Genomic DNA, 24848 nt, shown 5'->3' with positions numbered 1-24848 from the left:
ATGTAAAATGTTACAATGAAAACTGCGTAAGAATGTCCCTGTAAAATACAGTAGCATGCCTGTTCAGTCACTGCTGTCACATCTTTGCAACTACAGATTACAGTCTTTTTCACTGGAAGCTGAGACAGTCAAGGTGATAACTAACCTTAGAGCCAAACTTAAAATGTGGGACAGACCTGAATTTTTGGTAAGAATTTTTCATCAGGTAGCAAATGCACATTTTAATCAAATTTTTACCATGCAGGTAACTGTATCTGTTCTGATTTTTTTTTAATGATATAATGTAGTGCCACTCAACTATAAAGGCCTCTCTGACTTTTTTTTTACTCTGATAGGGACCAAAAGCTAGCAATCTGAGGGCCTTTTGTGTGGTAACCTGGATGTTCCAGTTCATTTTCCAGCTCAGTGCACTCAGCAGCAAAGCCATATATGGAGCCTGACTCAACACCTTGACAGTAGGTATTATAAAATTAGGGGTACAAGTGAATGGGAACCTGCCTCAGATATTGTTAGCACTGAATTCACTTTAAAAAACAATAGGGAAATACCATCTAAGCTTGAAGCAATATGTGTTTTTAAAAGTTTTTAAACAGTATTTGTTTTTAATGCTTCTGTATTGTCTATATTTAATAGTGTAGTGTCAACTTGTATACATGAATAAAATGAGTGACACAAAGTGCATTGACTGCTTGTCCTGTATTTTTTAGGATCTTGGGTTTTCAGTCTCTGCATGCAAGCTGTGGCTTCTGTTTGTCCCATATATTCTCTCCTGGAAAGTGACAGGCTTCTGTAATGACTGGTGTTGGGTAAAGGGTTAGATTACTTGAGTGAGCTTGTTTCCTATGTTCCTCCTGTAACTCTCCCACAGATTCCTAATACCCTTTCTCAATCTAACTAGCTTTTTCTACCATTAACAGGGAAAAAAAATAGAGCCTAAAATAAAATAGCTGTCTGAAGTGCTATGCATACTGAAGCCTTTTGGAGTCTTAATTTAGAACTTTGTCTGAAGAGGGTAACACAGGGAATAAAACCTAGGAAGCTGTATCACTAAGAACAAGTATAAACTTGCAAACAGGAAAAATTAAGCTATTAAAAGAGGCTCTACATACTGCTGGTCCTATATTAAATGAAAGAGACCTGGTGCTTTTACTCTCTGTGGATTTACAGTATATTTATTCCAATTTTTATAGCATAGAGAGTATAATGTAAATGAGCGAGTTGCACAGAATAATCAGGGGTTTTTATAGCATTCATTTTTTAAAGGACATATGGGACTTATGTACTTTTGAGCCATAAGGCATCTAGTTGAATACAAGGAATGTGGATTCAATGTGAGTTTCCTCATAGTCTGGAGAAGTATCTTCCCCTTTCCTTTAGCTTTTTTAAAGCATTAACTTCTGAGGTGACATTCTCCAAGAGACCAAGGCTGATCCATCTCATCCCGAGTTGTTAAGGGCAGACAGGCACAAGGAAGCTGAGAGCACCTTTGAGGCCACAGGACACAAGGAAGGGAAACCACCATGTCTTGTTCCATTTCTAACAGGGCAGCAGGGCCCATGGGCAAAGCTGCCACCAGAGAGTGCAATGAGGGCCCTGCTCCTGGGAAATTCACTGAAGTGCTGCTGCTTTCCCAGCCACATACTGACACTGCAATGAATTTAGCAGAAGTATTTGTTCAAGACCATCTAAGGTTTGTCATGTTACGGACTTCAATTAGCAGGCAAAACTTGTGCAAGTAAATAGAATTTGCTGTAAGACACCTAGAAAAACCAAGGAAGATTCTTTATTTGGTGCTAGATACAAGCATTACATGAAATTGTGTAGGCCAACAGACTCATTTAAAGGCAAGACATAGGCTTTAATAAGACATTTTAATCTTTTAAAGATCTGAACAGCTAAAGCTCCACATCCTAGAATACAGGTACCCAGTATTATTCCAGGTAAAACTCCAAGCCATCTCTCACTTTGGTAAAGTTAAGAACTTTATACTAAAACCCATACATAATTTAACCTATTTATCACTTCCTGTTGAGGTGAGCTAGGTCTGGTTTGCTGCATGAACTATAATGCTAAAGCTTAAAATCTACTCCGAGCTGTTATTTGCTTGATATTTTTAGAAATAAAAAACCCTCAGAGGAGAAATAGTAAACAATATAGCTTGCACACTATTGCTTCCAACAGTATTTCCCTCAGGAGTTGCCATTTTAAAAAGTTTCTCTTTAAAATGTCAGGGAGATATGCAGCATAAAAGGTTGCAATACTACAAAACATGCACATTAACCTGGTTAATGTGTATACAGTAAGAGCATACATTAAAAAAATGGTAAAAACACATAAAAAACTCATTATAATGACACTGTTCTTTCCTTCCAGGTAGGAAGGGGACAGCTTAAGACAGTTGGTTACAGAAAGAATAAAACTGTGCTTACTGCTTCTTAACCACAGACACTTGACCAAAATGATCATTAGAACTAAGTATACAAGAGAGGCCAGTCTTGTACATAAAGGGAAAAGGACAGGAAGAACTGTAAGAAAATCCCTGCCAAACCCCTACAATTTCTATCTAAAAGCAACAGAACAAAGTTAACAGTCCCCTGCTCCTTTCAACTGCTACTGTAATAATGGAAAGGTTTGATCAACAGCCAATGCCACTTCAACCACTGTAACCACTTGTAGCAGTGACAGGAGAGAGACCTTCCCAGCTTCACTGGTGGTGAGTCCCAGCTGGTAAGCACGTGCCCAGCTTTCACTTTTGTCAGTGTACCAAGACACCTGATCAGACTGTGCTAAGGGGAAAGAGACTCCCCAGTACCTCACCTCTTCCCAGCATTCCAGAACAGGTTTGGGGTTTTAGAACCAACACCCTCCCCTCCCCAACTCTGGCAGAAAACACAACACATCCCAGTAAATAATCTGCCATTTGGACTGGTGGAGGAGACAACTACATCCAACATCTACTTCAGAGGACTTGCTTTTGGTAATTACTTCCAGTTCTGAGTACTGGAAGCCAAATAAATTGAGGATTAAGATGGGTAAGTTTCTTTGGACTTCTCTGATGTTCCTGTAAATGCACACAGTTAAGCTGCTTCAAAAATACCTTACACTCTTACCACAAAGAGAACACTCCTTGGGAATCATTCTTATCAGTTATGTAAGAAATCTGATCCTAAATATAACAAGATACATAGGAGAGAGATATAACATGAAAGTCTTTGGACCCAACAGCCTTTTTAAAACTAAACTTAGGCTTTTCAAGGGCAAAGCAAACTTAATTCCTTTTAATTCAGAGATGCCCCAAGGCGTACAGTTTTCAGATAAGCAGCCATTTGAACCAAAATGTCAGGACAAAAGGAATAATTTTAAACAGAATTCAAATTCCATGAAGATTGTATGCCTCTGTGTAGCATTCTTCATTTGCTCTTGTGCTTTAACTGCCCTCTAAACTACAGCATCAGTTCAGTTTCCTGGTTTAGTTTTTAAACATGCATTTGACAAGGAACCCTTAAATAGAAAATATTCATATACAGAAAATAAAGCATGTTTCACCTTGGAATTTCAATACTGAGTTCTGATCACATTAATTATTTTATGTGAATTTGCACTTCCAAGGAGAAATCCCATTTCTAGTTACACAAGTTACTAAGTAAAAATACCACTAGTGATTTCCATCAGTGCAAGTGAAATTGCCCCCCTGAATTGGTTGAATTCAGCTACTTCCAGAAACACTTAGTTCTGCAGCTCCTTACCTGGCACAACAAAAGCCACAGGTCTCTTACCTGATCAGTTGTCATGGCACTGTAAAAATGATACGCAGTACTTGAGGTTCAGTCCTCCCTCTTGGACCCTCTGCAAATCTCTTCCTCTTCTGTCTCCAGCAGAGGGATGAGGACAAGATTCCTAATCTCTTGCCCCATGCCTCTTCCCCACAATACAAAGAGGGCAGGAAAGAAAGTCTGAATTGTGTGTTTTAAGACAGAAAAAAAAAAATCAGTATCAAGGCTGAAATTCCCCTTGATGCGTTTCACGGGAAGAAAGAACTATGCAAGTAGTACGCCTGGTTTCTTCCTTCCATCACATGAGTCCCCTGGGAGCAATGTGGACAGCACTACATATAGTGCACTCACATGAAGTTCAAAGGTAGGGCTCCAGCAAGACAGACTGGAAGTTCCTAATTTTAAAGTGTAATTTTAAAATTCAATTTCTTAATAGTACTTTATGAATATTTAAGAAAAAGAAATCAGTTTTATATTTCATACATTCAGGATACTCTAGAACCACCCATTTGGGTTCAGTTTGCACCTCACCAGGTATACTTCAACAGGTCATACCTCCACAGCTGATCGCTCTGTTTGTGGTGAGAGGTTAGGAGAACACCTACCGTGGTAATTCTCCACAAGCCCATGCCCCTGCCCTAGAATTACAACACACACAGAAGATGCACAGCTCTGTTCACGTATACATTCCACCTTCATGATGCCAGTGCTACACAAAACATCAGGACCAAGAAAAAAAACTCCAAAGCAGTCAACAGCCATTTGAGAGACTTCAAAAGTTTAGAAAAAATATTTTTAAGTTTGCTAAAGAGAGCTTCAGAAGTTATTCAAGAACTGTGATGAAACAGGATATGTGAATGTCAATAAAAATTACTTTTCCAACTTGACATATTAGTAAATGTAAGTATGGGTCCTAACCATATGCTGAGAATCACTCATGTCAACAGCTTGTTAGAATGTGGCAAACTAGGAAAAAATAAAACAACCACCCCCCACTGACAGTGCCAGTGGTTTTATAATTCAGGTCATAAATATAAACTATTGTGCAACAAACAAGCATGACAAAGCCTACCTCAGTTAAATTTGTTTATATGGTAAAAAAATAAAATATTAAACTGCTTGTAGTGCAACATTCTAGCAGCATACATAAGTATACCATGCTTTGTAAATTTATTGTTACATTTATTTACAGTATATAGCAATGCTTTAAACTAGAGGTGAAAGAACAAAAATAGGTAATGGAAAACGTTTACATACAGGTGTGAGTCTTAACATTGTCCACCAAATTATCAAGTTTGCTTTGCAGACTTTTATGCCATGTGACCATTCCTGCCCCACATCACTCGGTACACCTTTCCATCAGCAGTGGTCTGCTCTGTTTGACAGTGGAAAGATGTTTTTAAAACCTGCATAGCCTTCGTGCTTTTCTGTTTCTTCAAACACCATTGGCAAGGACAGCTGTAAAAATACACAAGAATTCCATCAATTACCTGCATCTGCTCAATCTGAAAACTCAGCTCCTGAAATCAGTACAGAACTGATCAGTAAATATTCACTCCTGTAGAGCCATACCAAAGCCATACTAAATTAATGCCCTTTTCCAGCAGTCTCTTAGCTGAAGGATGATTTTATCCATTATTTAAAATTCTGAGCTTTAATTGGCAGCTAAGCTCCTAGAATATAGAACAAAGTACGAGAATGCAGAATTGTATACTGCCTTATTTAACGTTCTGTAAAGCTTCTGCTGGTGCGCACTGCTCAAACTGATAAAAAATGAAATAGAGTAACTATGCCTGCAAAACTTGTTTAATTTCGTATCTCTGTCCTCATACTAGAGAAATAAGGATTAATTATATCAGAATAATTAACTACACCAGGACAATGGAATGTCCCAAGAGCCACTTACATCCGGCAAGTAGTTAATTTAGATCCAGGAATATTGAGAGATGTCTTAAGGACAAATGTTTGTAAGAAAGACTAACCACTAAGCTGTTTTTAGGAGTAGGTTATGTGACTTTTATGTCTCTTCCCCTACCACTGCTAAAGGGAAAAATCTGTTCCTCACTTTCTCTGAAGAACATCTTTGGAAGACTTAGAAGACTGCACACCCGTTCCACAGGCTGCAACAGCCCTACAAGAGCTACTTAGACCACAACACTGCTTAAGCAGCAACTACTACTGTTCTCTTGTTTACCTTTCTGCTCATAGCAGACAGGAGTCAGAATGATTTCAGGCTGCTTTTAAGTAGGGGGAAAAAATGTCAGTGGAAGTTTGAAATCCAGTATTATCTTTAAATTTTTAAGCCTCAGTCTTTAAACTTCAGTATTTTCAGAAAAGACTCTATGATAGCTTTGGACAAGATACTGCACCATACATTTTGTGAATTCTCATTTCTAGTAGTATTTGTCCATGACACAACAGAAATGATTCATCTTCTCTACAGTACATAAGGTAACTAATTATAATGCATTTCAGGAGTACAAAATTTGAAAGTGTTTTCCACAGCATTACTCAGAGTAAGCAGAGATAGAAATATTTCAGTGAGAACACTAGTCCTGCTTTAGTGGGCAGACAGTAGAAGAAAAATCAAAGTATAAAAAAAATTAATCAATTCTACTGTGCATTACTTCACTGGATTCTACGTTACTTTACAGACTAACTGTGAAAAAGCCAGCACTCGAATCAGCACATTTATAAAACACCGTAATTTACCCAACACCCTGAGATTTTTGTAACCTTACCTTCTGTATCTAAAGTAAGTATTCTGCATTTTGGGCCTTGTTTCTTTAACACCCACATTCTTGAGCACTTTGTGCTTGTGCTCTCCGTGGTGATCTCAGCTGCCTCAAGGCAGCATCTCCATACTGAATACCTGAGCCCATTCTTTCTGGATCCAGTTCTCCTGATGAGAAACAAAATCGTCACAAGAAGGCAGATCACACGCAAATAATACATTCCAATTTAACTGACAACATTAGATAAAAAATACCTAATGATATTCTGCTCTAGTTATGGAGAAATCTATTGCAATTCTGTTTACTTTCAGGCAATTCCAAACCTGTATGATTTTCTCCTGTAATTTCAACTGTGTGCCCTTAATCATAATGACAAAAGCGATTTGTCTCTGAGTCAGGCTGCAACAAGACAGGTATTTGCACTGACTACTTGTATCAAAGGAAATATCAAAAATGTTTTCTGTGAACACTGTTAAAAAACACCTGCAAGAGACTACTATGCAAGTAACTAAGTAGGACTGTACATAGCAAGCCAAACAAAAATGGATCAATCAGACAGGACTCCATAAAGCACTGCCCCCAGAGGAAATGATCTTAACCTTCCCTACTTCTGGTATCCATTTCTGCATACTCCATACCCTGTGCCTTCAGAAATGTTCTTATGGCTCTATGGTAGCCTTGCCAAGATTAGAAACATTGAGTCTAAAAAAAAACCCCAAACCCAAACCAAAGAATCGCCCTGAATAATTCAGATCACTTATTCAAGTTCATTGCACAGAGGCAAGCCCTTTGTAAGCTAGCAGGTAACACCATGCTGAGGGGACCAGTTGATAGTTTGAGGGTAGGGCTGCCATTCAGACCAGACCTTGGCCGAGCTAGAGGAACAGGCCAGCAGGAAACTCATGAAATCCAGCAGCTACACATGCAGAGCTCTGCATCTATGACTGAACAAGCCCAAGCACTGGTACAGACTAGGTAGATGGCAGCAACTGGTTAGCACTGGGACACACTGCCCAGAGGGGCTGTGGAACCACCGTTCCTGGAGCATCTCAAAATGTGCCTCAACAAGCCCCAGGCAACTTGCTCTCACTTTGAATGTGAACAAGCTTTAAGCAGGAGGCTGGACTAGAGACCTCCGTAGGATCTTTCCAGTCTCAATTTTTTGATGATTTAATGCATGTGTGCTGGCACAAAGAAAGCAGGAGCAGCCTACAGAAAACAGGCCTTACTTCTGTTTTGGTAATGCCTCTTTAAATCAGTCATGGAACTATAGCATCATGAGAAAGGAGCTATACTTTGCTGTTTGGCTTGGTTTTTGTTTGTTTGTTTGTTTAAAATGAAAGCTGCTGTTTGGCATTGATTTGATGCATTAATCAGGAAATTTCTATGAAAACACCATAATCTTCTAATCTAAAAATTTGTGTTTGGCATTAAAAATATGTAACTAGAGTCTGAGACAGAGTTTTCAATATGTCCAATACTTAAAACTTTGAAGATATGTTCTAGCTGTTTGATAAGAGAGGAAAACTGGAATGCAAAGTAGCTGTAATGACACCTAACGCTTTGGAGCCTGTCTCCGACAGAAACCTGCCCACATGCACTGAGAAGCTTCTGGTATATTTCTAGATCTGCAAAAGTAAAAACTGTTTCAACCAAGAGGCAGGAAGGTCACTTCAGAGAAACACAGTTGCTAGGAAACATCCCTGAAATTTTCAGTATTGCTTTTCAAATTCTCTTGACTATTTCCTGCTACATATGAGAAGAAGAATTAAAAGCTATGACTGCCCTCATACTAGATTTTTATTCTGCATTGCTACAACTGTCTAATGTCAGGCTTGCAGGGACAGAGCAACCCACAGAATGCACAGCCTGCACTCAGGGCTGATTGTTAAGGTTAACACTGTGTAAAAACATCCATAATTCACACCACCACGCCTTTTAGATACATAGAGATCTGACTTATGACGTCCATTCCCATTAAAACATATGGGAAGCAGCTATAAACCAAGTGGGTTACTCTACCACAACGAAATTTTGGTTCTTTGGGTTAATTCTATTAGAGAACTTTGAATGGCAATATTTCCACACATACTTTTAGTTTTCAGGAAAATCAAAACATTAAAAGAATATAAATCTCAACTTACCTGATTCAATTTTATTGAGTATTTTTCTTGCACACTGTACAAAGGCCTCTTCAACATTTTCCCCCGTTAGTGCACTTGTTTCCAAGAACATCAGCTCTGCATTTGACACCAGAAAACCAATCTCAAAACAAGTCTGGAATATCTGATATAGTAATTCAAAGCATGAAAGCTAGGAATAATAAAAATTTTCTTAAGGATAACTACTGCCAAATAGTATGGTTCAGAAAATTTAGCTTTTGACAGCTAAACTACAAAAAACTTCCTCTGAAATTTATACATTAACCCTAGAAAGCTGGAATCCAAAGATAATAACCTGGGCCGTGCATGCAAAATAGCACAAGAAATTGAAGAACTTCATATAGCTTCCATTAATAGAAAGTTATATGCAAAAGGACAGCCAGTAGCCACAGTTCGTAGAAAAGACTATTTATAACTATTTATAAAAGCAAAACCAGATGGCAGGACTGCAGCACAGAAGCTTATACTGAGACTGGCTTTAGCTGCTACAGAGATGTGTCCTCAGGCCGCAAATTCTGAATACTACAGACCAGGTAATAGCTCAGTCTCTGGATCCATGCCGTGCACCGAGCTGCTTCCCATGAGTAAAACTCACTGCTTCCAACTGCAGCATGCCCCATCCGACCTTGTCTCTGATCTACAGAATCTGTAAGATACTGAAAACTAGGAAACCATGCTCCTCGTTTTCTCCTCAGCCCTTTGGAGGCAAGACAATACCTGAAGTTGTATTACATTCCATAGGGAATATCCCTCAACGTGGAAGGTACTCTTAAGTAGCAGTTGCAACTGGAAGAATCACTGGTAATGAGCCTTAAATAGTGCATGTAGTTTTCACTGCAGGCACCGTCCTCTCTCTATGCCTCATGTACTGACAGAACTCTCTTTTCTGTAGATGTTTGACAGTGGGCAAAGTACTCCCTAACTGCACACACAAAAAAATTATTTCATGTATTAAGCATCTTTGAATGCTACATGAAGATTTCGTACCACTTACCGTTTTCTTGTGCAAACCGGGATGCTTCTAAAAAAGTAACTTCACGATCTGCATCAAGATCCTTTTTGTTTCCACAGAGTATTATCACAATATTTTGACTTGCTAACATTCTTGCATCCGTCAACCAATTAGTAAGAGCATTGTAGGTTTCCCGGCTATGTAGAAAATGACATCCTTTATTAGAACACACTCTTTTCTCATGAACAGATCACTGAACTAGAACTCAGATGGCAAACCTGTATTTGTGGCAAACAACAAATTGCTGCTGGTCAGATGCTACGCATCTCAATGTGCCAGCTACGAACTGGGAAGAGTATGAAGTTCCTTCATGAAGCTATTTAAAAGCTTAAAGTTTTCAAAAAGCAAAATTAAATCAATCACGATATATAAATAAATACACACAATTATAAAATACCCTGTTAATGTGAAAAGCTAAAGTTTAAGCACTAATCTAGTTTCAGCTTTTCGTGCATGAGATTTTGGGGCAACAGAATGAGTTACTGCTTAACATGGCAATCGACTGATACTTAAGTTGCAGGTGGGATTGTAAGAATTCCCTACACTTGTATAGAACCGTGTGCCTGAACTTTCACATTTTTGTCAAGACCAATAATACATAGCAGGCAGTTACTCTGCACACAACATTAGTCGCTGCAGTGGTGGTCAGAGATAAAGCCTTGCAGCAGTAAGACTTAAGCACAAAACACAGATTTCAAAGACTGCTCAGAGGAGAACAGTCCACTCACAGGACAAAAAGCAACAGAACTAACCAATCATCATTAACCAACACACAAGTTACCTGACAAGTATCAGTCAATGGTGGCCAGGAAAACAAAAGTGGAAATGTGTAATGATAAGGTATTCTACTGACTGCTTATAATATTAAAATACTAAAAGATGAAGAGATGAACAGAATTTTGAGCTACAGTTAAGGAATGTGTAGGTAGAGCCAGCTTCTCCACAGGATGACCTGTTACACCACGATACTAATAAGCAGTTTCCACAAATAGGAGTGTACCCCCTTGGTTAAAAGCAGCTGAAGCCTGCTCTTCATTTCTGTTGCAAGGCTTCCTGAGCCACTAGTTGCATGTACTCCACCATTATGAGAATAGCTGCTGGTGGGCCAATTCCATGTACTTGTCTAACCCTTCGAGACTGTTTACATTTATGACATTCACAATGCCTCATATAAGCAAGATCCAAAACTTAAATACACACTAAAACAGAAGTACTTGTAATACTTATTCTCTTTTCTTCCTGCCCATTCTCCGTTAGAGGATTAGGTACTTAAGGGGGTAATCGTTATTATCAAAAGAGTTGCTAGCTTTCTTACCTGGTTATATCATAGACAAGCAAAGCACCTGCAGCTCCTCTATAGTAGCTCCTTGTTACAGACCTGAAATAGAATTACAGATGTACATTTCTGTAATATCGTCATTGTTTCAAATCTGGGTTAATATAATGCAATCTATATTATGAAACAGAATTCTTATGTATGTATTTCAAATAAAATGTGTTTTTTTAGACAACATTATCAGCTGTGCAGCAGCAGACTATTTACAACTAGACTTCTGACAAAGCACTTTCACTAAATATAGCTGTACAGGGATTCTCAAAGTCCACTACGACCTGTGTGCTGCTGAAGCTACACATATCACCACACTGTGTGGCCCAATACAGAACTGGGAGCTGATGGTGGTATCTGTGGCATGAAAACAGCATAATTAACTTCTGTTTGAACTCTCAACAGTGAGAAGAGAATGAGAAAAGTAGCTGTAATTGAACAACTTAAGGCTCCTTAAGTTGAAGAGAAGGAGGCAAGGAAAGCAAAGCAAACCATCCTTCAAAAGGCAGAGGAAGAAGAAAAAAAACCTGCTAAGTGTGCAGAGGTGTGATCAGCCTTAAAAAGAAAAAAATTAGATAGATTGTAAAAAGCAACAGGAAAAAAAGGACCTGCAAGTCTGTGAACACTTTGAATTTGAAAGAGTAGAATTTGCGTAAGCCTCTGAAAGTACAGAGCCTCCAAGCTCCTCAGAATCCCAGGGTATCGGCCAACACACTGAAAGCTCTCATTAACGGGAGACTACCCAGCACTGCCCAGCTTTACCTAATAATGGATGTATCCGAAGAACTTGTCTATTAGAGGACATTTACCTGAATTGTTGCCCCTTACTCAGACTTCTACCGCTACACTCACCTTTGTTAACCACTGCCCCCAACCTGAAGAAATCTCCCACACACATATCCCACCCCCCTCAAAACCAAACAAACTGATGTTCTATTTGATGGTGAATGTACTCAGGAATACATTAGATCTTTACCGAGTTTGACTTATGCCTGAGATGTATGACATAGTTAAAATACAGCATTAAAAGAACATTGGTGGTTCTAAGATAACAGATACATTGCTTTTTCTTTAAGAAACTTAAGAGATCTCAGTCCTTCTAGAAGTGTGTTTAGCCAAGTGAACTTGACAACTGATTTTTCCCCTCTAATAAAATAATATTATACTATGAAATTGTTCTCATGCAGATTTTGAACAGCTTACACTTCCTAGTATTTACTTATTCCAACCAATAGAAGGGTCCTGTAAACACAGTTAAGCACACAGTTACTTAAAAAACTATTCTGAGTTTGGCTGAGAAACAAACTTTTAGCCACATAATCTACTCATATACCTTAACTATCACAGAAAACACCCAATGAAAGAAAGGGCAGAACCTCAGATCCTGCAAGGCGGCAGCATTGCTTTACTGAAATCAATGGATCTATGTTGCTAAGTCCAAGCTGGCATAGTTACTAGTATGAAAGCAGACAAACAATTCCACTGACCAAGAAACCGTTATAATCAGGGATAAATAACACCCCACACTCACAGCAACAATTTAATAACAAACACTTAATAAAATGATTGAAAATGGTACCTGAATCTCTCTTGTCCTGCTGTATCCCATATCTGCAATTTTACATATTTACCACCAACGTTTATGATCTTTGAACCAAATTCCACTCCTATAGTATGATTTGAGTCATCTTTGACTACAAAAAAGAAACAAAGCCAGACTTATTTGGAGAACATTTAGTTTTTACATAATCCAATTCAGGTATAACCAAAACTCCTCAGTGTTCAAATTACGAACTACTACCTGAACCATCAAATTCATTGACACTTGTAAGTCTACAGCCACCGCGCAGAAATAAACATTCTCAAATTTTTGAACAGCTTATTCAATCCAACATTACTACTAGAAAGGCCTGCCTTCATCAAATCATTCCCAGCTCAGATTAGTAAACGGTAAGATAACTTTTGTACGGTTTTTTTTTTCCAACTGTGTTTTCTAATACTTTGATGCAATTTAAAATTAAAATTAATGGAAAAGCAGAACACAAAAAGACACAGTCTTGGCCATGAATAAGCAAGCACTGATACTTCTCTAAAGCACAAAGTTAAGATACTTGCTCTATGTACACTCTTGATATCACAGACTCTCAGCAATATACAACTGCCCTTATTAGATGCAAGGTCATGATTCAAGGTCAATCACAGAATCATACCATGTTCCTTAGTGATCACACATTATTATCCTGGCACTATTCAAGAGATAAGGTGAATCACCATTCCTCTGAGAAAGATAACAGTCACCTTAGATTTACAAAGGTTTCTAAACGCATATTATTTTTGTTTAATTAGGATGCTAAACGCACTACCCAACAGGGAACTTTCTTTTGTATCACCTATTTATCTCTAAATAACACAACGGAGTCTCTACCAGTATTTATCATAGAACACAGTCCTTAAGAAAGAATGTCTATTTATTTAGAAAGAGACTACAGGCTTTCTCAATCTACTCAAGCAATTCAACTTTTCTTTCATCTGCTCAGTATTTTTTCTAAAAGATTCAATCCTCCACTATAGATGTAGGGAAGCTTACAGCTGCAAGACACAATATTCACAAAAAGTAAGTCTGTATTTTCATCAACATCCTGTTAAATATAACTGTTAAATATAAAGTTGAGAGTAATAGGAGAATACTGCTCAATATCAGGCTTTTGATATGAGGCAAACAGTGAGCATTGAAAGTTTACAGCATGGTTCTGAACGTAATTCTCAGACAAAACCCTCATCTATACAAATAAGAGAATTACAGGAACTTCCGTACAAAGAACAGATACTTAGTAGACAAAGCCTTCATCTGTGGTACAAAGCAATAGAGAACTCTTACTGTGCTCACATATACTTACATTTCTTTTCAATAAATTGGTGTAGTAAACAGGATTTTCCAGTTCCAGCATTTCCTATGACCAAGAACTTAAACAAGAAATCTGAAGATTGAAAGACAAAAAGAAAAAAGGCACTAAATGTTAGTATGAACTCATATTTTCATTTTTGTCACAAGACCCAGTACACAAGACAGTCATTCTCTAGTAGCTGTCATTTCAAAGAGACGGGAATAGAAAACAAAAGCAGGAAAATAACAATAAATCTGAAGAATAACCCAATGTATTCAACAGCGATGTTACAAAGTAAGAGCTAAGAATGCTATTTGTTTATGGCGATACAAGAATGACAAGAGATGGAAATGGCTGAATTTGAATTCAGTTAAAATATGCTGAATTATAGGTATACAGTTGGCTTGTATTCCAGCAGTTCCTGTTTTAAGGGTACGTAAGCTACTAACTATAGTCTGTACAAAGACCCTATATAATGATGTAATTTCTTAAAATCTGCATGTTTCTGTACTTCATTTTTTTAAATTCACACTAATTTGAACTTCTCTATATTAACTGCTTAATACTCACACTTTGTTTTAGTACCCGTACAGCTGGAACAACTACAATATTTTTCTAAAAAATTTACTGACAAGAAGTAATTTTTAGGCTGGGATGCCTGCTTTCACATTTCCTCCATATGGTAAATTAAGATACATTAAGATAAATTAAGGTACTTGTGGCACTCTACCTGTTTATGAGCTATTAACACCAGTGTTCATTAGTAATACATGTATTCAAGATCGATGGTCCATTTGTATTGTTTTAACAGTTGCACACAATGCTTTAACACCACCTCCACAGATCTGCTTTCAGTTTGGCTAAAGACTGAAGAAAACTTCCTTGTCTTACCACTCTGATAAACTGTGATGAGAAAGCTTACAATTCTTTCCCCTAATATAAAGGTATCAAGGCAAGCTTTACAGCTTGTGCAAGATTCACTACCTATTTTTCTACCAGCAGCAGCCTTTTTTCCATCATCTTTATAACTTTATTGCACAGTTTCTCCTGTAAACATAGCAGGCCCCCAGAAGACATCAGGTAAGCATGCAATGAAAAGGATTAAGTTTGCAATATCAACGAAAATAAAAACTTAACATTAATTTCATTAACAGTGTTCAGAGCTGTCAAATGGGTTACACAGATACTGGCCCAGGGGATGGCAGAATAAAAAAAAATTAGACTACACTAAGCAAGTCAAAGCACTGACACATTAGTCTATCAGAAGCTCGTTTGAGTCTTTAGTTTTACAAATTGAATTTAACATGCGCACAAATCTAGGCACTCATTCCATTTCATGCAGGAATCGTTATTTGTTACGGTACTTCATAAACACCCCCTAGCAATGGTAAAAGCAACAAGCAAGTTTCTCACATGATAAGAAAATTCCCACTGTTGAAAAACAGCAATACAGAGGGCTGAGTCCCGGGAATGTCCATCATCCTTTGCCTTTTCCTCTCTTCCAAATTTTATTCATATTTTAAATTATTTAATGTTTCACCAAGATTTTTGCTTTTTTACTTTTGCATATATTGCATGATTTTTCTTGGTTTTACCCTTCTCAGAAAGAGACTGTGTTTCTTGCTCACAAATACGACCATTTACACGCTCAAGACATTCTGTTCCAAACTCCTCTCATTCTTCACGCCCCCACCCGGCTGCTCATGCTTTCTGGATTAAAAAAACAGTTACAAAAAGGATTTCGCCTCAGGTTGCGAAAATTTTGTGTGTTATCTCCTGTAAAGGACCCTTCTCATCTCAACTGCAAAACACGCTAAAGCTGAGAATGCTTCATTCTATCAAACCTTCACTGTCAGTATAAAATGTAGACATCAGAGATAGCCTCAAAGTGCTAGGTTAAGAAAAAAATTAATCTCTGAAAGAAAGCCAAGTTTCTCTTTTTATGGACCAAATATCACTAGTTAGCTGCCTTGTGTACCTTTTAGTATATTTAAACTACTGTGGGTGTGTGTCATCTCACTGGTTTTACCACTTTCAGATTGCTCCTCAAAATGTGAGATGTTCTGAGACATAGTCACAATTAAAATAATCTGTTTCTGGCCTCTACAGATTTAAAAAAAATAATCTGAAACACAGTTAAAACTGGTTCTCCTATGTACCTGGTGAATGCTGTTTGTCAGATTTTCTTGTTAAAAACAACTACAAAATTCAAGTTTACCTTCCTTCTTCCCATGGAAGACTCATGTTATTGACAGTAGTATAACAGCTACTGTCAAACTAAACCAGGAAAAGAACGAACCCAAAACTCTATTGCTACAGTAACTTGCTCTGCAATTGTAAGCACTGGTTGTTAAACGTGGTTCACGAAGCCATACTCCCGCAACCCCCAAACCCATGCTGAACAGCAGATTTAACACGCTGCTCCGCTCTGCGCAGACAGGCTGCAGGCCAGTGAGAAACGGAGACAACAGTGTCGCTGTCAGGGCCTGACCTGCATTAGCTTCAGAACAGCAGTGTATTTTTCCTGGGGTGTTTTAAGTTGAGGTGCTTTATATTTTGCTCTGAAAGCAAGACTGGTATCTGGGGATTCTACATTCATGTCTTTGAAATGATAACATATTGTAGCAGCACTTTCTAATAGACTCCCAATTCCTGTCAAGATTCTACTGTGCCAAACAACTTTAAAAGGGATCTTTCCTACAAATAGATCACTTAGATGCTGACTTAAAACCTGCAGACAAAAAACATGTTTCCCTCTGGCAAAACAGGAAACAGGTTTTCTAAGGTGAAACTTGAAACTGCAGTTACAACTCAGTTATTTACAGCATGAAAGTGAGAGAAAAGTGTTTTATTCTGCCATAGAATGGAAATATCAAAATCTTACAATAAAAAAAATATCAAAACCTTTCTGCACCAAAGACGACAGCAATGCTTCCAAACACGGCAGCAACGTTTCCATACACACATAAGACTCATACAGTAAACGAGGCTTTGAAGTTACAGTCACAAATAGAACTGTGTTTCTATCAGTTTAAACTCCAGTTTTATGTAATTTGTTCAAAAGCACAAAAGGCCTTTAGACTTCAGTTAACAGTTTATCCACAAGCACTGGGTAGCACGTTTCAGGAAATAGGGGATATACTGCACATTTAATCAACTGCAAACAGGGACAAGAAAAGGGACTTGCCAATACCAAAAGTCACAAATATCCATATTTAACAACTTTTTAAGTTCACAGCCTAGCATATTAATGAGTAAGGTAATACCAGGTAAGAACAGGGAGAACATTTTTCATTTTGTTGTTCTGGAACCTCTTTCTTATAATGTCATTCTGTGTGACAACAATTACATTTTTGTAACTTTTTTTATTGCTTGATTTATCTTGAAATATCTTCTCTTTGAACTGTACAGATGCATCTAAAATTTACCACAGCTCAGAAACAGAAACTGAATGAGATTGGACAGAAAGCTTCTTTTAGCCCAACTGTAACATCACTGCGTACTCACACTTGGGAAAAACTTTTATATATTCATTCCTTGCAATTTCACCAAATGCAACTCATATTCTAGTGTTTGCACTATTGCTTAATTGCTCTAGTTTTCCTTTTTGGTGTCCTCTTCCCACGCTTCCCAGAGGAGTTAAGTCACTTCATCTCATAGCCTTTTTTTCGGTTGTTGTGTTGTCCCCCGGTCCCGTCGTCCCCCCCCTCCCCCACCCGCTATTGACAAAGCATCTCTGAGCTCCAACATTCCAGATAGCTGCCAAGGCTGTCACCCTAGAGAAGTTTTTCTTTTGAATTCTGTTGTTCCTCCTTCATGGGAAAGCTGAAAAGCAACATCATTCTGATGTTACAAATGTTTGCTATCATGCTGGCTACAGAAAAGGTCTAGAAAAGTTAAAGTACTTTGCCTGTAAATAAGATCATAATTATACAGAAAGGATTTAGGATGAAAACTGAACTCTGTGCCAACAGGAAAAAGGGTTACAAGACATGCAGTGGAGAAAGCATAAAGAGATGAAAGAGAGCATAGCATGGCTGTTTAAGGGAATAAGGCAATACAAACAATCAACTCACTCCCCTCTGTGAGCTACATACATCATCTGATCCCAAACTGGCTAGCGGGCACAGGGAACAAAACTTATTTTCTAGCATAGGTGAAAAGAAGTAAAACTGTGTCTCCACCCCAAAGATGCACCAGCAGCCCAAACTACATGTTTGGGAGGGGGGGAGGGAGGGGGCTGAGGGGAAAAGAGAAGGGAGACAATTGTGGGCTTTGACTCAAGTACCAGCAAAAGCAGATGGCTGATGTGAAAACCACCTCCAGACATCCAACCTCCTCCTTGACTGAAGTTTACTCCAGCAGAAGGATTAATTGACCAGCTTCTGAGCTACCGCAGCCTAGTCTTTAAAATGTAATGAGAATTAAATTGTTTCTTATATGCCTGCTAATACAGAAGGGGGGGAGGGGGGAGGAAGACCAAATTATATCCTCAATCTCAGTTCAGTCTTCTTCCAACTCCTTGATAAAGAGCAGAACTCACATTTACTAATGCTAACTCTTTGCACTCTCTCATTCACGCCACGAATAGAGTCTTCTAGTAGTTAGACATCTATTCTACAGAAGTCTGCATAGGGAAAGAGTGCTCTGAAGCATTCCTACTGGCATATGCTGCCTCTAAATGAGCAAAAAGAGGAGCTATTCTCCCTGCTTACTCCTTTCTTTACCAATAAGAGTTAACAAGATAAACAGGTAGAACAGATAAACCCAGCTCTATCATAACCTGCATAATGAATGCTTGAAAGAGGGGAGATCTGCCTCCTTACAAGCAAGGGAGCCACGCCCTCTAAGAAATAAAATCAGATTTGAAATAAACCGAAGGCCAGGGTGACAAATGCAGATACCATCAGATAAGCGGGTGGAGGGAGGCAGGAATGGGGAGGGGGAAAAAAGGATGAATCAAATTGTCCAGAGCAAAAAGGAGTATTTGATATTGGTTAGAGAAAAGACGGGGAAGTGGGGACTGAAGAGATTTCACTAGAATCTTACATATCACATTTACTCAAAGGTAGTACAACCTTTCTTCTCCTACCATTTTAAATCCAAAGGTTGCTCTGCCTTTACCTATTAAAGGTAGCCATTTTTATGTCAGTCTACATTTATCATAACACAAAACAGTGTACATTTTGCATTGGGAAGCAGGAGGGAGCGTACATGTGTTATTACATGGTAACTACCTACAGACAGGCCACTGCATCTCAGAAAACTCAAGTTAAAATAATTTTATGTTCTTTCTAAACTTAGTCTCAAAATTCATGGTATTTTCTTGTATTCATGATTATTTTGGTTTTGGTATTTTGTAAGGGAAATTGATGAAATATGAAACGGATAAACAGATTAGAAAGCTAAGAACAGCAGATATGCAACTGATTAAGTAGATCTACAGGACAGAAAATACAGACTGTGAATAAAGAATTTAGTGCCAAGACTGTGAGAGGCTATAGACCTCGATTTGAAATGAGGGAAGAGATACGAATAACAGTAAGGGACAGAAATAGTTGGGAAAACTCGGTGAACAGAAAAGCTTCAAAGCAGACAAAGTTTCACATGAAGAAAACTCAGGGAGAAAAAAAAAAAAAACAGGAAGAGACATGGAAATTAACTGAGGCGGATAATGAAGTATGATAGGCAGAAAGAGAGTTCATCAAGCACAGAAGAGCAACGATTTTATCACATCATACAGTTTACTTTGAACTGTCAATTGGGCTGCTACATATATAGACAGGACACTGCAAAATTACTGTTATGGTCAGAGATGGTATAGCCATGGTTATATTTTATGTTATAACTTAGTTTTTATTCTTCTATCTACTCTAAACCTTGACACTCTCAAGTATTCCAGCTCAGAATTTTTGTAGCTTCAGTATGAAAAGAACAAACATTGAAACTGAAAAGAGAATATACCAAACAAGAATGAAGCAAACAAAAGAAACAACCCACAACTGCAAACCTTCAGGGTTTGTTTTCTAGGACACCAAACAACCAGAAAGTATCAACAACTACAGTGGGTTTACAATAACTATTTCGCATCATTGGAACAATTAAAAAAAAAATGTTGAAATGCTAAGATACAATTATCTATTTAGCTTGCTTACTATTACAGCACTGAAAGAGGAGCACCACTGAAATTCTCTCTTGTCATCTCTGGTTGTTTACCAACCCATTTGCTTAGAGACCACCGATCTGATCCCACTATAAGCACAGCCAAAGTGATCCCAGTTCTTGATCACAAGAGTTCAGACCATGAAGAATTATTTCAAACTCAAACCTAGATCTACAAAACACATATCTCTGGTTTCTACACATAAATTTTACACGTTTCAAGAAAATACGGAAAAAAGATGCAAGATCTTAATATCCTAATGTTTGCACTTCAAGGGCCGCCTCACACTCTTGCCTCATTTTGCCACTTAGTTCTGTGCATTTGCTGTACACTGAAGCACTGTCTAGTGGGATAAAACATTTCAAGCACTGACAACTAGGTTATTGAAAATAAACTGACTTACACAGCAGGAACAATCAGGTCAGTCAGCCTACCAGTAAGAACCCCTGATGGCCATGCCAGCCTTCCTCACAGTTGGCAGAGTTGTTGTGTCCAATTTTGTTTTAATTATTCAAACTATTCCTTATTTTCAAGAGTCTGCTCTAAAAGCAAGAAGATACAAATCTAAAGTCTGAACAGCTACTGAAGATGTTGCAAGAGACAAAGCTACGAAATGAAAAGTGAAAGGGTTTATCACAGTATTCAATTCTGATCTTACTCTCCAACAGCCTATCACATGCACTTTGAATATGCATGACAGCATTTTTATATGGCAAAATATCACAGAACTGCATGTTATGGAAAGGGAAGAAAACCCAAACTGATTCAAGCAAACAGAGTTGCTTCAAGCAAAATTACAAAGAAGAGAAATGAATACAATTCTGCTGTTTCCCATCTCTGCCACCTAGCCTGCAACACTAACTCTGCTTACCTTTTCGACTCCTCACTTCACTTCTCTCTGATGCTTCCCTGTAGGGCGCTGACACACCCCGTCAGTGCCTGCATTCCGACCTACTCCTTCGGATGTTTTTCTACCGGTAGCAGTCAGACATCCATGCCAACATCGTATGGACATATTCACTGATATTTTCCCCAACTCACTCTCACAAGCAGTTCTTTTTGACGCTTGCACCTCTAAGACAACAGCACCGAAATCCTAACTTGACTCTCACAAGAACACCATCCGCAGTTACAGAAACGTGCAGCTTCCCCCAGAGGACACACACTGCAACTTTCCTTCTGAATTCACTTAACCATAACAAGCAGTGCCTAACTTCCCTCCCCTAGATTTCACTCACACCACGGAAGACAATTTCCAGCTCTCACTATCGGCTCAGCCCCGGGCAACGAAGCGGGGAACAGGGCGCTGCGGCCCACACGGCCCACAGGAACAGGCAAAGGCCAGAAGAGCACACGGCCCAGGCGGAGAAGCCCGCCCGAGCCCGGACAGCCGCCACCACCGGCGGCTACGCTCCTGGGACAACACCGCCCAAGCCCCCACTCCGCCACCGCCCCCTCCCCGGCAGCGGCCGTCGCCTCGCTCCTTAGGGGGAGACCACTGGGCCGCGGGCCCGCTCCCCCGGAGAGGAGGAGGAATAGGAAGGTCCCCCCACCCGACGCCGCCCCACGCCCGGTTCCTACCGTAAGTCTCGGACATGCCAGTCTGCGACATTTCGGGAGCAGAGAGCTCCCCCTGCCCCTCTTCCCCTGCCCGGTGCCGGTGCTGACCGGCGGAGAGTCACAGCCCGGCAGAAAAGCGAACGAGCCACCGGTGCGCTGCGGCGCGGTGCGGCCCGGCCCAGCCCAGCCCAGCCCGGCCCGGCCCGGCCCGGCCCGGCTCAGCCCCACCAGCAGCTGCCGCAGCTACGCACGCGCACCCAGACCGCCTCGCCCTCCGCCGCCGGCGCCGGGCGTAAGCCCCGCCTCCCCGCGCAGGCGCGGCGGGCTCGCGGCCGGCGGCCCCGCCTCCCCCCGGTGGCCGTCACCAAAACAAGGCGCACGTGCGGGGCTAGAACCGTTGGGGCAGGGGCGGGAGCGCGGCCTGCGTGACGCCTCGCGCGCCGCCGGTGGTGAACTGGGGCTGACGCCGTGTTGGCCCTGGCCGCCTTCAGCAAAAACTGCCTCACCCAAACGTACCCGAGGCCCCTGCGACGTCAGCGTTGGAAGCTGGCGGTGGTTGTACCGCTACGAAGTTCCCCTCAGCTCTTCCTAGGAAGTGCAGCAGCTGGGCAGGCTGCTGCGGGGAGCGGGGCGCTCCTGCCCGGCTGCCCTCGGGAGGGACGGTCCTTCAGTTCTGGCGCATTTTAATTGTCTCGGATTTGAGCCAATTCCAGTTGACTTTCCTGCTAGTGGGGGCGCAAAGGTTTTTTCCCTGGTGCGGAACCTTCCTGTGACAGTTCCTCCTGAAAACTATCCCACTGTCCAGCTTTAATCTTAAAATGTCTACCCCAGATCCTCTAAAATACCATCTGTCTGCTTCTCCCACACAGTTGCCAGCATTTCAGCCAAAGGCTGAGCTTTTTTTGCGAATCTCTTTGAGGGACATGTACACAAGCCAGCAAACAGGGATTTGGGATTTTTTTTTCTTCAGAGCTCTTGACTTCATCTTTGCTTTTCTTACCTCCAAGAGAAACCCTTTATTTTATGTCCCCTGTGGTCCTGGTTAATCTGGCAGCAAGGGGCACTAAGACTCCACCACAACAGCCTGTCCATCTTTTCTCTCCCCAGACAACACTTCCAGTGTCCCCTCTATGTTCTCTCTGCCAGTCCCTTTAAAAATGCCTCTTCTGTTATTTCTGGCTTTTTAATCTTGTTACTCATAACTTCCCATCCTTTCCACTTCTCTGTCATCTCCCAAGCTGTAGGAAAAACTGCCTCAGCCTGTTCCAGCCACCTCCTTACAGAGTCTTTTGCTGGCCAAAGGTCAGCTTTTAAGTTCCTGTCTCTAATCAGTGAAACAATATACATTGAGCCAGCACCAAGAACCCCTCAGAGAATCTGATGATTATTCTTGATGTAGTGGATAGGTACAGACAAGGAAAATTGGTACATTTTTCAAAGAACCAACTACTTAATGAGTTTATACTATTAGCAGTAATTAGAGGTTATATACACAGGTTCCTAAGGTTATCATAGCGCTGATGCACAGAGGATATTGAGGTCTAAAATGTCACATGTGAGCATTTCTCTGAGGTATCTGCACTCCAGGATGCTGGAGGAGGCTGAGGGTTCTTCACACGAGCTGCACGGATCCTACTATGCCACAGACAAGAGCTTTGTGGCTGAAAGCTGCCCCCCAAAATGTTATGTTTGAGGCTTAGGTTGGGCCTTAAAGAAGTTTGGTCTAGCATCTCTGAATCCCTGATAGATGTGATTGGTTTTGCTCAAAAAAACCTCAACAAACCAAACCAAAAATGTTAACAAAAAAAAAAATCCACAAAGATGGGTTAACATAGAACTAGACAAATTTTACTAGGTTACTAAAATTATGTCATGTTGTATCAATAAGAGAACATGGAGATTTAGACTTCTTGCAATGTTACAAACAGTACTTTAGGCTGAGAGTCAAATTAGTCTTGTCAGATCTTGCTTTTTATTATGTGTATCTTGCAAGATGAGCTTGCCTGCGTGGAGGTTATATTTGATAATTATGTCATTGTGCTAATGCCACACTCCTTTGCCTCCGACTGCTCCCAATTAGTTTACATGCACATGCCAATAAAATACATTAAAACTGTAAAAAAGCTCTCCATAAAAACTATTAGTAATACCAAAAAGCAAGATGGAGGTTGGAAGAATGCTAAAGCAAAGACAAAACATGAGAGATGAATAGGATTTGGTGCTTCAGTATTTCCGTTTTGAAGAGGAAATGAGAACAAAGAGTAAAATTTGGAAATAATTAAGAAATTGCACTAGATGAGAAAATATATAGCTGATACCCCAGTACTTTGAGAATATAGGGTCCTGTATGTTAATAAAATCATTCTTTCTGAGTAATCAAAAACCAAATAACTAGAACTGACCTCATCAGTGCCCATCCTGAGTATGAGGATGAAAAAAACCTGAAGCCAAATGTTTAATTCATCTTCTGATTTACAGTTTGTGTTATTTACATCTGCTAGAAACTTCTGGCTCATGTAAAACCAGATACATTATGTCCAATTTTATCTGCAGATCAGGCATTTAAATGCTATCATTTGTTCCTCAAATTAGTTTCACCACTATCATTGTGCCTCAAGTTGGTTGTTAAACTGCTGCTCAGAAGGTCATGTTAAGGTTTCCCAAAAAATGCCAGTTTCATTTTTTACTAGTTTTTAATAACCGATGTACAATAATATTAGTGCCTGACACCTTAGGAATGGAAAAGGACCCACAAGATCTCCTCAGAGCCAGACTCTGGATGTGGTATTCTGTGGAAGCTTTTTCTTCCAAAATAAAATAACCTGACTTAGAACTTTTCAGATTTGGACACGGCTTTTAATGACCTAGCATTGCAAGTGGCCAGATCCTTCTGTTTTCCTTTGCCGTGTTGTGGAGAACCAAAGTTCAGCCTGGATCTGAAGTTGGGCCGTGTTTTGGATTCACCTTCAGTGTGGGCTGGGTGCTTCTGGCTGGGGCTGGAGTGCAGCTCAAGGTGGGATGGGGCTGTTGCTTGGGAGAGTGATAGGGCATGTCTTGGTTTGGTCTGAAGGTGGCACTACAAGGCCGTATGTGAAAGGCACTACAGTGGCCTGACACTGCTGTGCGTTTTCTCTGTTAGTTATGGCTGTGTGGCACGCAGTCCAATCTGAGAGATTCAGGTAAAATGGGGAATAATGTATTCCACAGCACTTACCTGTTCCTTGTGTGCTG

The 24848-nt window shown here is 39.9% G+C and overlaps 1 protein-coding gene across 1 annotated transcript; it reads right to left on the bottom strand.

Moving 5' to 3' along the window:
• Positions 1-1763: 1763 nt before the first annotated feature.
• RAB4A (RAB4A, member RAS oncogene family) lies at positions 1764-21765 on the bottom strand. The gene is made up of 8 exons (XM_086482361.1): positions 21639-21765; positions 13907-13987; positions 12589-12703; positions 10998-11060; positions 9665-9819; positions 8653-8748; positions 6515-6675; positions 1764-5231 (listed from the first exon to the last, which is right to left on the bottom strand). Exons 1-7 carry the CDS (start codon positions 21667-21669, stop codon positions 6560-6562), a joined length of 657 nt encoding a protein of 218 aa, XP_086338487.1. The 5' UTR covers positions 21670-21765; the 3' UTR covers positions 1764-5231; positions 6515-6559.
• Between the last annotated feature and the right edge of the window lie 3083 nt (positions 21766-24848).

The sequence above is a fragment of the Leptosomus discolor genome, chromosome 2 (genome assembly GCF_034619465.1).
Source record: "Leptosomus discolor isolate bLepDis1 chromosome 2, bLepDis1.hap2, whole genome shotgun sequence".
NCBI lineage: Eukaryota > Metazoa > Chordata > Aves > Leptosomiformes > Leptosomidae > Leptosomus > Leptosomus discolor.
Note: the sequence above shows the minus strand (reverse complement) of the source record. Positions and strands in the feature narration are given on the sequence as shown.

Bases quoted from the DNA above. Each gene is read 5' to 3' on its own strand.
- RAB4A (XM_086482361.1), bottom strand. From the start codon at position 21,669: ATGTCGCAGACTGGCATGTCCGAGACTTACG. The intron at 12,704-13,906 runs GTAAGTATATGT...TCTTTTTTGTAG, and splicing joins CCAATTTATTGAAAAGAAAT to TCAAAGATGACTCAAATCAT. The intron at 6,676-8,652 runs GTAAGTTGAGAT...GTTTCTCATCAG, and splicing joins ACTCAATAAAATTGAATCAG to GAGAACTGGATCCAGAAAGA.